Genomic DNA, 15,598 nt, shown 5'->3' with positions numbered 1-15,598 from the left:
TACATGTCACTAATTTTCTTTTTTGGTGTTCTTGCATCACCATTCACTTATTTTAGAATGCTCTGTTTCAAATTTCCCAAATCCAAATCATTCCTTAAGAATAAGCACAAAGAGTGCCTTCTCCATGATCTTTTTCTGAATCTCAACAAGAAGTGATTTCCTCATTTTGTTATAAAATGATTATATATACATATGTAAGGTGATATTAATTGATGTATAGTAGTATATGTATTTGCCACATATTCCCTCCTTACACATCATTTAAAACAGAACCCTATCTTAGTTACTATTTTGTCTTTAATAGGCTGTATAGGTGTGGCTCAATCACTTAAAGCACATACCAAAAGTGTTGAATTAAAGAATGAAAGAAATGAAAATCCTTCACCTTTTTAGCTAATTCTCAATTGCAGCATTTATATATGATTTCCTGTACTGAAATAAATAATAATCATGATTTTTCATACTTGGTTCTTCAGGCAAAAAACTCAAAATGTAAGATTCAGTAACTCAATAGATATTAAGTTACTAATATGTGGTCAATCATCTCTTATAATCATATCTTATAATCTCTCATAATCACCCCTGTGTCAACAATCAGTGAGCCAGATATTTCTAGGACTTTGGTTGTGGAAACAAATTGTATTGTAAAACATACACATGCAATAGTTAAGTAGCGTGGCATGGTAGGCTCCAGAGCTAGGAAGAATTGGGCTTGAATCTTAGCTCTGCCATTAACTTGCTATGAACTTTGGGTAAGAGTCTTCCCCTCCCTGAGTCTTATTTTCTTATTTGTATAACAATAATGATTATAGTAATGATAGCAATCAAAGTAATAACATCTATTTTATATATCTATAAAAATTTAATGGAAGAAATGGTGGTTTCAAAAAGTTAACATTGGAAAATTTTAATCACCCCATAATCTCTCTCGCCATCCCCAGAGCCACTGTAAATAGGCTGTACAATATAAATAAAATTATTAGTTTATCTAGCTTCAGGAAACCTAGCACCCTAAACTGACTTGATTGTCACTGTTCCCCCATACAGACATGCTTGAGCCATCACTAGAGGGATCGTACATACATTATTGGTCAGTGTGCCTGGTTTGTGTTCAGTGAATGCATAGTGTTGCCTTTCTTTCTCTGGTATAGAATGAAATTGAGTACTAAGCACCATAGCATGTTGGTGGGCAGGGGATGCAATGACACAAGGGGGTGATCTTAGATACTGTCCTGTAATTCAGGGTATTTTACTTGTTGCTTTCTGAAAACTACAAATATCCAAGAAGATATTTCTCAGCTAAGACTCCCTGCTACTGCATCAACTCAAACAACTATACTTTTGCTTATTTTATATATCCAGGTTATTTTTTTAGAGACAGGGTCTTGCTCTATCACCCAGGCTGGAGTACAGTGGTGTGATCATAGTTCACTGCAGCCTTGAACTGCTAGGCTCAAGTGATCCTTCCACTTGAGTCTCCCTGATAGCTAGGACTACAGGCACATGCCACCACTCCTGCCTAAATTTTATTTTATTTTGTAGAGACAAGGTCTTGGTATGTTACCCAGGGAGGTCTTGGATTCCTGGCCTCAAGCAATACTCCCACATTGGCCTCCCAAAGCACGGGGATTGCAGGCATGAACTACCACACCTGGCCTAGGGTTCTATTCAAGATTTTCTTTGGGGATCAATGGCTGTGCTATCTTTTTTAAAAAGTTGAAAATTCACCAATAATATCTATCTCTCTCCTTTAAAAAAAGAAGAAACTGAGATTCAGAAAATTTACATCTCAAAGGCACATACAGAGTAAGAGGCAGAGGCAGCACCATTGTTAGCTTCTATTTGTGCCAGCTCATATCCTCCTCCAAATCAGGCTCCAAAGAAAGAGTACCAACTACCTGCATCTGCGTCTCTTCACCTGAGGACTTCTAACCAGGGAGGCTGTTCTGCCTGAATGCAGTGCAGACTGGAAGGGCTGAAGAATTAACTGTCCCGGGAGCAAGCCTCAACCAACAAGTGACAGACCTTGGTGTTTAAATACCTAAATTCCTTGCTCCTCACATGGGAAAGCTCTGAGGTGTATGTTCTATACTATCTTTCTAGGATTGTCCCTGTGAGATTAAGCTGTGGTCATCCACAGTGGTAATTTATTTGATAATAACTACTTACCAAGTGCCTTTCTTTCCTCCTCCTCCTGGAGTTTCCTTGGGATCATAGCGCTAATGAACTACTTTTACTGGAATCCCTGTCTCAAGATGTGTTTCTAGGGGAACTCAAATCAAGACTTCTCTTGAGTCACCAAGTAGTGACGACTTAACTATTGTTGGATGGGTAGATTGAACAAAAGTAAACTATGAGTGAAGGACTAGGTAAAATGTGCAACATGGAGCTCTGTTCTCACAGGTTATGGACAATTCCGCCATGTTAACGTAAGGTCCTTCCAACCTGTGTAACCCACTTTACTGGCCTCCTATTTTATACCCGCATGGCATATTCTCACTCCAGCATCACGGTTGTACTTTGACAGTCTAACTGTGCTCTGTCTTCCCTCGTTTATCATGACATCATCAAATCAGGGGCTTCGTCTCATTCATGCAGCATGTTACATAGTGTTTGGCGCAGACGGTTGGTGGGAGCTAAGTGAATCACCTTCATTGTGTATTGGTGAAATGTGTTAGAAATTCATCTAAGTGTAGAAGCAAGTGAAAAAGTACCTACACAGCATCAGGGAGAAGAGTTTAGCTGTGAAGTTGTAAGAACTCACAAACCATAAAAGGTTTTTAAGTACGGGAGCAACATTATGAAAGTGCTATTTAAGGAAGAAAATGCTTTGAAGCTGCACTTAAAATAGATCAGATCAAGTGAGCTTAAAGTCAAGGAGGCTGACAAGAGACCTCTGCTGTTATCCAAGTACAAGGAGATGGTTTGGGGGCAAGGAGAACGTCTGTATCTAGGAGGATGGACAGAAAAAAATTGGTGAGAAAAAAAAACACTTTGCATAAAATTTCAACAGCAATTGTTAAATGCTTATGGGTAAAAATTACCAGTTTATATCTGGCGTTTTCTCTTCATAGTGCTTGACTCAAAATTTTGTTTGTAGCCACTAGATAGATATGATATTATTGACAAAGGCAGGGTCATTGAGACTAGAAACTGGTGTTGGAGGAAGTTCATGAGCTCAGTTTAGTTACTTTAATTTGTGTTGACAGCAAGCTCTGAGGAGTAATATGCTACTCAAATTCAAAAGAAGCCAGGACTGCCTGACTGCTAAAATCTCTACAAATTACTGTTTTAGAAACACATAGATGTATCAGCTGATTTTTAATGGAGAAAATGATAAAAATAGTTGTATCAAAATACTCTTATCACTTTTCTTTTTATAGTATTCAACTAAACTTTAATACTGAGTTTAACTAGAGGCCAAGCTTTCACATCAAATACTGAATTTTAAAATACATAAGAGATGAATAAAGTGATTATCAATGTTCTCAATTTTTGCATGTCCTATAAAGTAGCACATTGTTAGGCCTACACTGAAAAGTAGGACATATTTTATGTTTTCATCTTCATTGTGTATTGAGCATGTACTGTGTATGTTACACTTTGGGAGAATATAGAATGAATAATGTAACAATCTTGCTCTCTCAACAAATTTAGCATCTACAATTGTCCTGTTGAGACCAAGTCAAAATATATCCTTAGGCAAGTCAAAATGTCCACATCAAAATGTCACGTGTGCATAAACACTGCTGCAGAATGTCATAAGGGCAACATTGATGAGCTTATAATGTCTTGTAGATGAAGGAGGGTAGGGGAGGCTCAGTGAAGAGAGTCATTGTGCTGAATAGGGTCACCTGGGCAGGTTTTGCTGAAGAGGTGGCTTTTGATCTTGCCCTGGCATGGGATGACTAGATTATCAATAGGTGGGAGAGTATGTAGCAGGTGGTGGGGGAATTGTGGTGGGTCAATGAGGCTAGAAGCTTCCAGATGTCCTTGGGCCAAGTATGGACATATGGGTGTGAAGATGTGAAGACACGTGGAAACATTGGGGCCTGAAGGCTGTAGCATTGTGGTGACTCAGACCTGAGAGCTTCACTGCCTCCCATTGCATGCACCAGCTTTATTTCAGAACAACGCCTGAGTCATTGCTGGAGCAGTTGGCCATGTTGTTACTGTTATTCTCCAAAGCAATCACAGAATATTGATGCTTGCTGGCAAAGGGAGATCAGATGAGGGGGCTCAGGATTCACTCCTGTATAAAGGAGTATGCCTGAAGTCTATTTTCCCCTTGAGAGTTCCTCACAAAGAAGGTAGCAAACTTGATAAGAATTGATATGAGTATTAATAGGTCATCAGTGTTTCCATTTATAGCTTGTCCTGTGCCCAGTTCAAAGCATGAAAGCATGTTGGATACATAACTTCATTGAAGTAAGTCTTTACAACCACCCTGCTGTCAGTAGCCCTAGTTTACAGGCTACAGGAGTATGGTTTAGGAAGCTGCAGTAACTTGCCCATGGTCATACAGCCTAATAAAGGTGGAATTTGAATCCAATTATTTCTGACTCAAAATCTCATTCTATTTAAATATTATTGCCTCTTATATTTAGCTAAGAATGATTACTCTTGCTGATGGGCCATAGAAATCATTCATATTCACACAGCATTTTAATGTTTTTGGTGTCCTAAATATTATAATTAATAGTTAAAAGCACTCCTCTTAAATCTTGTTTGTTTTTCATAATAACCCCGTAAGATAGGGTTAAAGTTGATGTTCAGATAAAGTGCTAGTTGTGACCAAGGTCACAGGTAATTATATAGGGTCACTGGTCTCTTGACTCCTAAACAAATGCTTGTTCTACAAGTGGTTTCAAACTTTTCAAAATAGGACAACCACTTTTTCAAATGAAATTTTATGAAAAAGCCCAATATGTGATGAAACTAGAGAGGATAGAGTCCTGGGAATGAATTTGGGTTTTAGAACCTTGGAGGTTCTGTCTGTTCAGATTCTTCCTCCTTTACTTATTGGCCCACTTCAAGGAACCTCAGTAGAAACCTGTGGCTTGAAGGGAATGGGTTCTACTCTTGTTCCCTTTGATGGAAAAGACATAACCACCTTGGTTTAAGCTTTGCTTGCTTTTTTCCTTTCCCTACCTAAGCCTAGCTCTAGTCATTAGAGGATATGTTCCCCATTGTTTGACTCTTGCCTTTGATTCTGCTTTGTGAATTTTGTGGTTTCGGTTTTATGATGTACGTGTTTATAAGGTGGCCTGTACAGATGTTCATATCAGGAGCAATGGCTTCTTTTCCTTTACTAAGGGATTATGAGTCATCTTTATGTGACATCTTAATTATCCTTTTATTATTGAGAAGATGTTAGGTTGTATAGGCTCAGATCCTATCTCTTTCACTTAATAAGTTGAAAATAACCTCTGTATGTTAGTCTTAAAATTCATAAAATGGAGGTATTGTAACTGCCACCTTGGACTGCTTTGATAATTAAATTAGTACTTCATGTAGAGGACTGAGTACTTGGTACATAAAAATTACGCACCTGGTACATAAAATTAATAAATATTATGCATGAAAAGGTCTTAGAGGTTTTTAACATCAATGAATCAGTGACATACACACACACACACACACACACACACCCCTTGATTTGAGGCTCCACTGATCAAAAGCATTGTATTAAGAATGAATCAATTAATCTTTCCTTTTCAGAACAACCATGATTGAATACTGAGGGCAGTTTTTGCTCCCACAGTTTAGGATGGGCATTGAAAAATTGTAGTGTGTATATAGAACCACCGAAATGATCAGGCTTCTGAACATGAGGAGTAAAAAATATTTGAAAACAGGATTTTTGAACTGGAGAATAGGATATTTACTGGGGGCCATAATGGCTCTCAGGTAGAAGCAGAGCCAATAGAGTGAGATAAGAAGGAAGTATTTATACAATTTCTGTGATGTATTAAGATATGCATTTACATATGTCATCTCCTCTAATCTTTATGGATAGCTCATAAAATAAGAGTTGTCCACATTTTTACACATAAGGGAAGCTGGAGTTCACTAATGTCACCTACTCAACTCAATCAGAAGTTAGAATTTCAATATATGTCTCGGACTTCAAGTTCTAAGCTCTTTCCACCTCATTCCTTCTTGTAAATTGGAGCCATCCAACAATGAATAGGTTGTCTAGCAGTTTTGAAGTGTACAGACAACACCGTGAGTAAGTTTCTTCTCTTGTGTCTAGTCTTCAGTCTTACTTCTTTTAAGTTGCATTTAGTCTTCCATATTGTTTTTTTTTTTCTTTTTTCAAATGTAAGTTCTTCACTTTCAGGAAATCTGTCAAGTTGCCATTGAGTTTCACTAAGATGTCTGTATTAATTTTAACTGAGGGCAAATTTCAAGAGACAGCAGTTCAGTATGAGCTTTGCCTTTCTGTACATCGACTTTACAGATAAAAATGAAGCATTTAAAGATGGCTTTGATCATTAGGACAATCATATTATATTGATGGAAATCCTTCAAGGCCACCCAGAAGTGAAAATACTGCAAAATAAGCCCAGGGTTAACAAGCTTCTCCAAGTGGCCTCTTCTTTAGTTGCTTCCTTGTTACCTGAATCCATATCTTGCCAAGACACCAGAGGTTTTCCCTTTGCTCCAACTTAAGTTTCTTATTTGTATGATGAAGAAGTTGAATTATCCTTGAAAATTCTTTCTCATACAGACATTTTGTGTCTGAGCATTATACTAAAGTAAAATACACGTCTGTCCTTCCGTCCTTCCATCCTTCCTCTAATTTATTTGGTAATCTGCTTGATAAATGAGACTTTAAAGTAAAAATCCTTCATTAAAGAAGAATAATCTCGAAGTGTGTAGTTTCTAAAACAAACTGGCACTCTACAAGGTAAGAAAGGATTTTCAATCAGCAAAGCAGTGAAGTTACAGATTACAGCTATCATCACTAATTAGCTACCCCAGATGGAGTGCTGCCCCATCCCAAAGTGGAAGCTGGATGGCTTCCTACAGATAACTGGGACATAAATAACTCATGCCATTCTCTCTATACAACAACCATACCGCTCTTGTAAGAGGTGTGCAATTGGTCCATTTTATATTTGGAGCAAAATAGACTTTTTAAATAATTTTAATAGAATTTTTGAGGTGTAAAAATAATAAATGCTGTTATAGAATGTTTAATGTAAAAGAAATGGGAAAATAAGAAGTCATCCACACTTCTACCATTCAGCTATAACTAAAGTTATATTGGTACATATCCTTCCATTCTTACTCTGATAAATATATATATGGAATACAAGTCTACACTGTACATAACATTTTTCAAGCCTTTTGTCTTAATGTTATCATAACCTTTTCCCTTTTTTTCTTTTATTTTTAAACCACAGTACTGAGGTATGACTGAAATCCAAAATGCTGCAGATTTTTAATGTATACAATTTGAGTTTGGAAATAAGCCTATCAGTGTGTAACCATGACCACAATCAATGCTATGAATATATCCATCACCTCCAAAAGCTTCCTCCTGCCTTCTTCTTATCATTACTTTGTGGTAAGAACACTTAATATAAGAGCCACATCTTTAAAGCAAATTTTTATGAATAATTAAACTTTGGAAAACATGGGGGTTAGAGGTGCCAACCCCCTGGCCCCATGTAGTCAAACATCTGTGTGTAACTTTGACTTTCTAAAAACTTAACTAAAATCTTACCATTGACAAGAAGCCTTACGGATAAAAACAGTTGGTTAAAACATATTTTATATGTTGTATGTATTATGTATTGTATTCTTACAATAAAGTAAAAGAGAAAAAACAAAACATTGAGGAAACCATAAGAGAAAATACTTTTACTAGTTATTATATATATATTACATATCTATATATGAGTTTATTAAGTATTAATTTACATGATCACAAGGTCACACATTAGGCTGCCTGTAAGTTGAGGAGCAAGGAGGGCCAGTCTGAGTCCCCAGACTGAAGAACTTGGAGTCCAATGTTCAAGGGCACGAAGCAATCAGCACAGGTGAAAGGTGTAGGCTGGGAGCCTAGGTCTCTCCTTTTCATGTTTTTCTGCCTGCTTTTTATTTGCTGGAAGGTGATTAGATTGTCCCCACCAGATTAAGAGTGAATCTGCCTTCTCCAGCCCACTGACTCAAATCTGTTTTGGCAACACCCACACAGACACACCCAGGATTAATACTTTGTATTCCTCAATCCAATCAAGTTGACACTCTATTAACCATCATACTGTCTTCCAAAATGATAGAACTGATTTACACTCCCACCAACTGGGTAAAAGTGTTCCTTTTTGTCCACAACCTTGCCAGCATCTTTTGTTTTTTGACTTTCAAATAGCCGTTCTGACTGGCATGATACGGTATGTCATTATGGTTTTGATTTGCATTTCTCTATTGATCAGTGATGGTTGAGGCTTTATTTTTGTATGTTTCTTGGCTACACGTATGTCTTCTTTAGAGAAGTGTCTGTTTATGTCCTTTGCCCACTTTTTAATGGGACTGTTGTTATTTTTTGAGGAAAGTAGTTTTATTATTTTACTTGAAGTTCTGGGATACATGTGCAGAAAGTGCAGGTTTGTTACATAGGTATACATGTGCCATGGTGGTTTGCTGCACCTGTCAACCCATTATTTAGGTTTTAAGCCCCTAATGCATTAGGTATTTGTCCTAATGCTCTCCCTCTCCTTGACCCCCACCACCCTCCATGTGCTCATGTTTTCTCATTGTTCAACTCCCACTTATGAGTGAGAACATGCAATGTTTGGTTTTCTGTTTCTGTGTTAGTTTGCTGAGAATGATGGTTTCCAGCTTCATCCATGTCCCTGCAAAGGACATGAACTCATTATTTTTTATGACTACATAGCATTCCATGGTATATATATGTTGTTTTTTTTCCTAGTAAATTTAAATTCCTTGTAGACTCTGGATATTAGACTTTTGTCAGATGGACAAATTGCAAAAATTTTCTCCCATTCTGTAGGTAGTCTGTTCACTCTGATGATACACAATTTTGCTGTGCAGAAGGTCTTTAAGTAGATCCCATTTGTCAACTTTTGCTTTTGTTGCTATTTTTGGCATTTTTGTCAAAATGCCTATATCTTGAATGGTATTGCCTAGATTTTCTTCTAGTGTTTTACAGTTTTGGGTTTTACATTTAAGCCTTTAATCAATCTTGAGTTAATTTTTATATGTGGTGTGAGGAAGGGGTCCAGTTTCAATTTTCTGTATATGGCTAGCCAGTTCTCCTAGCACCATTTATTAAATAGGGAATCCTTTCCCTATTGCTTGTTTTTGTCAAATTTGTCAAAGATCAGATGGTTGTAGGTGTGTGATCTTATTTCTGAGTTCTATATTCTGTTCCATTGGTCTACATTTCTGTTCTTGTACCAGTACCTGGTTGTTTTGGTTACTGTAACCTTGTAGTATAGTTTGAAGTTGGGTAGCATGATGCTTCCAGATTTGTTATTTTTGCTTAGGATTATCTTGGCTATTCAGGCTCTCATTTGGTTCCATATAAATTTTAAAATTATTGTTTTTTCTAATTCTGTGAAGAATGTCAGTAGTAGTTTAATGGAAATAGCACTGAATCACTATATTACTTTGGGCAGTATGGCCATTTTCATGATGTTGATTCTTCCTATCCATGAGCATAAAATATTTTTCCATTTGTTTATGTCCTCTCTGATTTCTTTGAGGAGTGGTTTTTAGTTCTCCTTGAAGAGATCCTTCACTTCCCTTGGTAGCTGTATACCTAGGTATTTTATTCTCTTTATAGCAATTGTGAATGAGAGTTCATTCACGATTTGGCTCTCTGCTTCCCTGTTGTTGGTCTATAAGAATGCTAGCGATTTTTGGACATTGATTTTGTATCTTGAGACTTTTCTGAAGTTGCTTATCAGCTTAAGCTTTTGGTCTGAGATGATGGGGTTATCTCGATATAGGATCATGTCATCTGCAAAGAAAGATAATTCGACTTCCTTTCTTCCTATTTTAATATGCTTTATTTCTTTTGCCTGATTGCCCTGCCCAGGACTTCCAATACTATGTTGAATAGGAATGATAAGAGAGGGCATCCTTTTCTTGTGCCAGTTTTCAAGGGAAATACTTCCAGCTTTTGTCCATTCAGTATGATATTGACTGTGGGTTTGTCATATTTGGTTCTTATTATTTTGAGGCATGTTCCTTTAATATCTAGTTTATTGAAAGTTTTTTTTACATGAAGACATGTTGAATTTTATCAAAGGCCTTTTCTGCATCTATTGAGATAATCATGTGGTTTTTGTCTTTAGTTCGGTTTATGTGATGAATCACATTTATTGATTTGTGTATGTTGAATCAACCTTGCATCCTGTGAATGAAGCCAACTTTATCATGGTGGATGAGCTTTTTAATGTGCTGCTGAATTCGGTTTACCAGTATTTTATTAAGGATTTTTGCATCACTGATATTCATCAAGGATAATGGCCTGAAGTTTTCTTTTTTTCTTTTTTCTTTTTTTGTATTTATTTCTGACTGGTTTTGGTATCAGGATGATGCTGCCCTCATAGAATGAGTTAGAGAGGAATCCCTCCTTTTCGTTTTTTAAGAATAGTTTCAATAGAAATAGTATCATCTCTTCTTTGTACCTCTGGTAAAATTCAGCTGTGAATCCATCTGGTCCTGGGCTTCTTTTTTTTTTTTTTTGATTGGTAGGCTATTTTATACTGCCTCAATTTCATAAATTATTACTGGTTTATTCAGGGATTCAATTTCTTCCTGATTCAATCTTGGGAGGGGTTCTTGTCCAAGAATTTATACAGTTCTTCTAGATTTTCTAGTTTACATGAGGTGTTTATCATATTCTCTGATGATTCTTTGTGTTTCTTTGGGGTCAGTGGTGATATGCCCCCTATAATTTCTGGTCGTGTTTGATTCTTTCTTTTCTTTATTAGTCTAGCTAGAAGACTATCTGTTTTATTAATTTTTTCAAAAAACAACCTCCTGGATTCACTGAGTTTTTTTGAAGGGGTTTTCATGTCTCTTATCTACTTCAGTTTAGCTCTGATCTTGGTTATTTTTTTTTTTTCTTCTGCTAGCTTTGGTGTTTGCTCTTGGTTCTCCAGTACTTTTAGTTGTGATGTTAGGTTGTTAACCTGAGATCATTTTAGCTCTTTGATGTGGGCATTGATTGATATAAATACCCCTGTTAATCCTGCTTTAGCTGTATCCCAGAGATTCTGTTACGTTGTCTCTGTTCTCATTAGTTTCAAAGAATTTCTTGATTTCTGACTTAATTTCACTATTTACCCAAGAATCAATCAGGAGCAGGTTGTTCAGTTTCCATGAAGTTGTATGGTTTTGAGTGAATTTCTTAATCTTGAGATCTAATTTGATTGCACTGTGGTCTGAGACACTGTTTATGATTTTAGCTCTTTTGCATTTGCTGGGGAGTGTTTTACTTCTGATTATTTGATCAACTTTAGAGTAAGTGCCATGTGACAATGAGAAGACTGTATATTCTCTTTTTGGGTGAAGAGTTCTGTATATATCAGATCCGCTTGATTCAGAGCTGAGTTCAGGTTCTGAATATATTTGTTAATTTTTTGTTTCAATGATCTGTCTAATATAGTCAGTGGGGTGTTAAAGTCTACCACTATTATTGTGTGAGAGTCTAAGTGTCTTTGTAGGTCTCCAAGAACTTGCTTTATGAATCTGGGTGCTACTGTATTGGGTACACGTATATTTATGATAATAAGTTCTTATTGAATTTAACCCTTTACAATTATGTAATGTCATTCTTTGTCTTTTTGATCTTTGTTGGTTTAAATTCTGTTTTTTCAGAAAGTAGGACGGTGACCTCTGCTTTTTTCTGTTTTCCCTTTGCTTGGTAAATTTTCCTCCATCCCTATATTTTGAGCATATGTGTGTCTTTGCATGTGAGATGGGTCTCTTGAAGACAGCATACCGATAAGTCTTGGCTCTTTATCTGGCTTGCCATTCTGTGTCTTTTAATTGGAGCATTTATCCCATTTACATTTAAAGTTAGTATTATTACATGTACACTTGATCCTGTCATGATTCTAGCTGGTCTAGACTTCTTTATGTGGTTGTGTCATAGTGTCACTGGTCTTTGTATTTCAGTGTGTTTTTTTTTTTTAGTGGCTGGTAATGGTGTTTACTTTCCATATTTAGTGCTTCCTTCAGGAGCTCTTTTAAGGCAGACCTGCTGTGACAAATTCCCTCAGTATTTGCTTATCTGAAAAGGATCTTATTTCTCCTTCGCTTATGAAGCTTAGTTTGGTCAGTTATGAAATTTTGGGCTGGAAATTATTTTCTTTAAGAATGTTTTTTGTTGCCATTGCTTTTGGTGTTTTGGACATGAAGTCCTTGCCCATGCCTATGTCCTGAATGGTAATGCCTAGGTTTTCTTCTAGGGTTTTTATGGTTTTAGGTCTAACGTTTAAATCTTTAATCCATCTTGAATTGATTTTTGTATAAGGTGTAAGGAAGGGATCCAGTTTCAGCTTCCTACATATGGCTAGCCAGTTTTCCCAGCACCATTTATTAAATAGGGAATCCTTTCCCCATTGCTTGTTTTTCTCAGGTTTGTCAAAGATCAGATAGTTGTAGGTATGCGGCGCTATTTCTGAGGGCTCTGTTCTGTTCCATTGATCTATATCTCTGTTTTGGTACCAGTACCATGCTGTTTTGGTTACTGTAGCCTTGTAGTATAGTTTGAAGTCAGGTAGTGTGATTCCTCCAATTGACAAATGGGATCTAATTAAACTAAAGAGCTTCTGCACAGCAAAAGAAACTACCATCAGAGTGAACAGGCAACCTACAAAATGGGAGAAAATTTTCGCAACCTACTCATCTGACAAAGGGCTAATATCCAGAATCTATAGTGAACTCAAACAAATTTACAAGAAAAAAACAAACAACCCCATCAAAAAGTGGGCGAAGGACATGAACAGACACTTCTCAAAAGAAGACATTTATGCAGCCAAAAAACACATGAAAAAATGCTCATCATCACTGGCCATCAGAGAAATGCAAATCAAAACCACTATGAGATACCATCTCACACCAGTTAGAATGGCAATCATTAAAAAGTCAGGAAACAACAGGTGCTGGAGAGGATGTGGAGAAATAGGAACACTTTTACACTGTTGGTGGGACTGTAAACTAGTTCAACCATTGTGGAAGTCAGTGTGGCGATTCCTCAGGGATCTAGAACTAGAATTACCATTTGACCCAGCCATCCCATTACTAGGTATATACCCAAATGACTATAAATCATGCTGCTATAAAGACACATGCACACGTATGTTTATTGCGGCATTATTCACAATAGCAAAGACTTGGAACCAACCCAAATGTCCAACAATGATAGACTGGATTAAGAAAATGTGGCATATATACACCATGGAATACTATGCAGCCATAAAAAATGATGAGTTCATGTCCTTTGTAGGGACATGGATGAAATTGGAAATCATCATTCTCAGTAAACTATCGCAAGATCAAAAAACCAAACACCACATATTCTCACTCATAGGTGGGAACTGAACAATGAGATCACATGGACACAGGAAGGGGAATATCACACTCTGGGGACTGTGGTGGGGAGGGGGGAGGGGGGAGGGATAGCATTGGGAGAAATACCTAATGCTAGATGATGAGTTAGTGGGTGCAGCGCACCAGCATGGCACATGTATACATATGTAACTAACCTGCACAATGTGCACATGTACCCTAAAACTTAAAGTATAAAAAAAAAAAATGTTGAACATTGGCCCCCAATCTCTTCTGGTTTGTAGGGTTTCTGCTGAGAGGTCTGCTGTTAGTCTGATGACTTTCTTTTTGTAGATGATCTGACCTTTCTCTGTAGCTGCCTTTAACTTCTTTTTTTTTTCCATATAGACCTAGAAGAATTTGATTTTGTGTCCTGAGGATGACCTTCTTGTGAAGTATCTTACTAGGGTTCTCTGCATTTCCTGAATTTGAATATTGGCCTGTCTTGCCAATATTCAAGTGTGTTTTCCACTTGAATATTGGCAAGACAGGCCAATATTCAAATTCAGGAAATGCAGAGATATTCAGTATGTTTTCCAACTTGGTTCCATTCTCCCTGTCTGTTTCAGGTACCCCAATCAGTTGTACAGTCATAGGTTCAGTCTAGTTTTTTTTTTTTCTTTTTTTTTTCCAGCAGAATTTCCAGACAAAGCATCAATAGAAGTAGTCCAGAAAAGAGGTTCTTGTTGTGCAGGCCTTCTTGTACAATCAAAAGACTGATAGCTGTTTTTGTATTTTCCATTCGAGGTTCTGGGGTTCACAGCTTTAGAGATAAGGGCAGTCCTAAATACACATCTGACTGTATTTGCACTAAGCAGTAGAGTTAGCTTATCCCTTCCTACCTTAAATAGTGGTGCTCAATTCTCTTCCTTACTAATAAATGTTTGTGACTTTTTTCCTCCCGGAATAGGACACTTTTGTCTGAATTAAAACCTGTTCAGACAGATATCCTTTCTCCTTAATGATTTTCTTAATGGCTTCTGGGAGCTCATCTACTGCCTCTTGGTAAGCAGAAGCTGCTTCTCCTGTTAGCTTGACAATTTTTTTAATGCCAAACCTCTCTAAAATTATCAAACCATCCTTTGCTAGCATTAAATTCTTCAGCTCTAGATCTGTTATTTTCTTTTTGATTTAAGTTGTCATGTATTGACTTTGCTTTTCCCCAAAACATATTATACCCTATAGTTAAGCCTTTTTTTGCAGCAATCCTTTACCCATGTAAATGCTACATTTTCAATAACAGATAAAAAGATATTTCATAAGAATGTCAGGTTTTTGGACCTGCTGGCATAGCTGCAATGAAGGCATCACAAAGTTTCTTTTTTTAATAATCATTCTTAAACTGGATTCATTTACATTGAAATGGCAGGCAACTGCAGCTTCAGACCTCATTATATGGTACATATCAAGTAATTTAACTTTTCTTGTAATGCCGTGGCTTCTTGGGAGCACTTTCAACATCATTAGTTGTACTTTGTATGGGTCCCATGGTGTTATTCAAAGTTTACAGTATTACAATAAGCACAATGAAAAATACATGAGAACTGCCAGAAATCTTTTTACTGTGATACTCAACTTACTGGAGAGAAGAACTGCTCATGTGGAGATGATTAGCATCACACAGCATTTTAAGCAGATACTGGCAACAGTTGAGCTCACTCCAAAAGCAACAGGAGGTGGCTATGAAATTTTTTTTTATTATACTTTAAGTTTTAGGGTACATGTGCACAACGTGCAGGTTTGTTACATATGTATACATGTACCATGTTGGTGTGCTACACCCATTAACTTGTCATTTAGCATTAGGTATATCTCCTAATGCTATCCCTCCCCACAACAGGCCCTGGTGTGTGATGTTCCCCTTCCTGTGTCCATGTGTCGTCATTGTTCAATTCCCACCTATGAGTGAGAACATGCGGTGTTTTGTTTTGTGTCCTTGCAATAGTTTGCTGAGAATGATGGTTTCCAGCTTCATCCATGTCCCTACAAAGGACATGAA

At 37.0% G+C, this 15,598-nt stretch overlaps 1 protein-coding gene across 2 annotated transcripts in view; it reads left to right on the top strand.

The window, feature by feature from the left end:
- The first annotated feature begins 2,685 nt into the window (after nucleotides 1–2,685).
- Nucleotides 2,686–15,598, top strand: part of LOC134731193 (chromatin assembly factor 1 subunit A-like) — a 583,486-nt gene continuing 570,573 nt past the window's right edge. For both annotated transcript variants that reach the window (XR_010113341.1, XM_063608144.1), the window contains exon 1: nucleotides 2,686–2,976. Coding sequence is in view for 1 of the 2 variants with exons in the window: in XM_063608144.1 (XP_063464214.1) it covers nucleotides 2,921–2,976 (56 nt within the window). In the remaining variant the exon portion in view is untranslated. The remainder of the gene's footprint in view (nucleotides 2,977–15,598) is intronic.

This window comes from Pan paniscus, chromosome 9, assembly GCF_029289425.2.
Source record: "Pan paniscus chromosome 9, NHGRI_mPanPan1-v2.0_pri, whole genome shotgun sequence".
Taxonomy (NCBI): Eukaryota; Metazoa; Chordata; class Mammalia; order Primates; family Hominidae; genus Pan; species Pan paniscus.
This window is presented reverse-complemented; position numbering and strand designations above follow the sequence as displayed.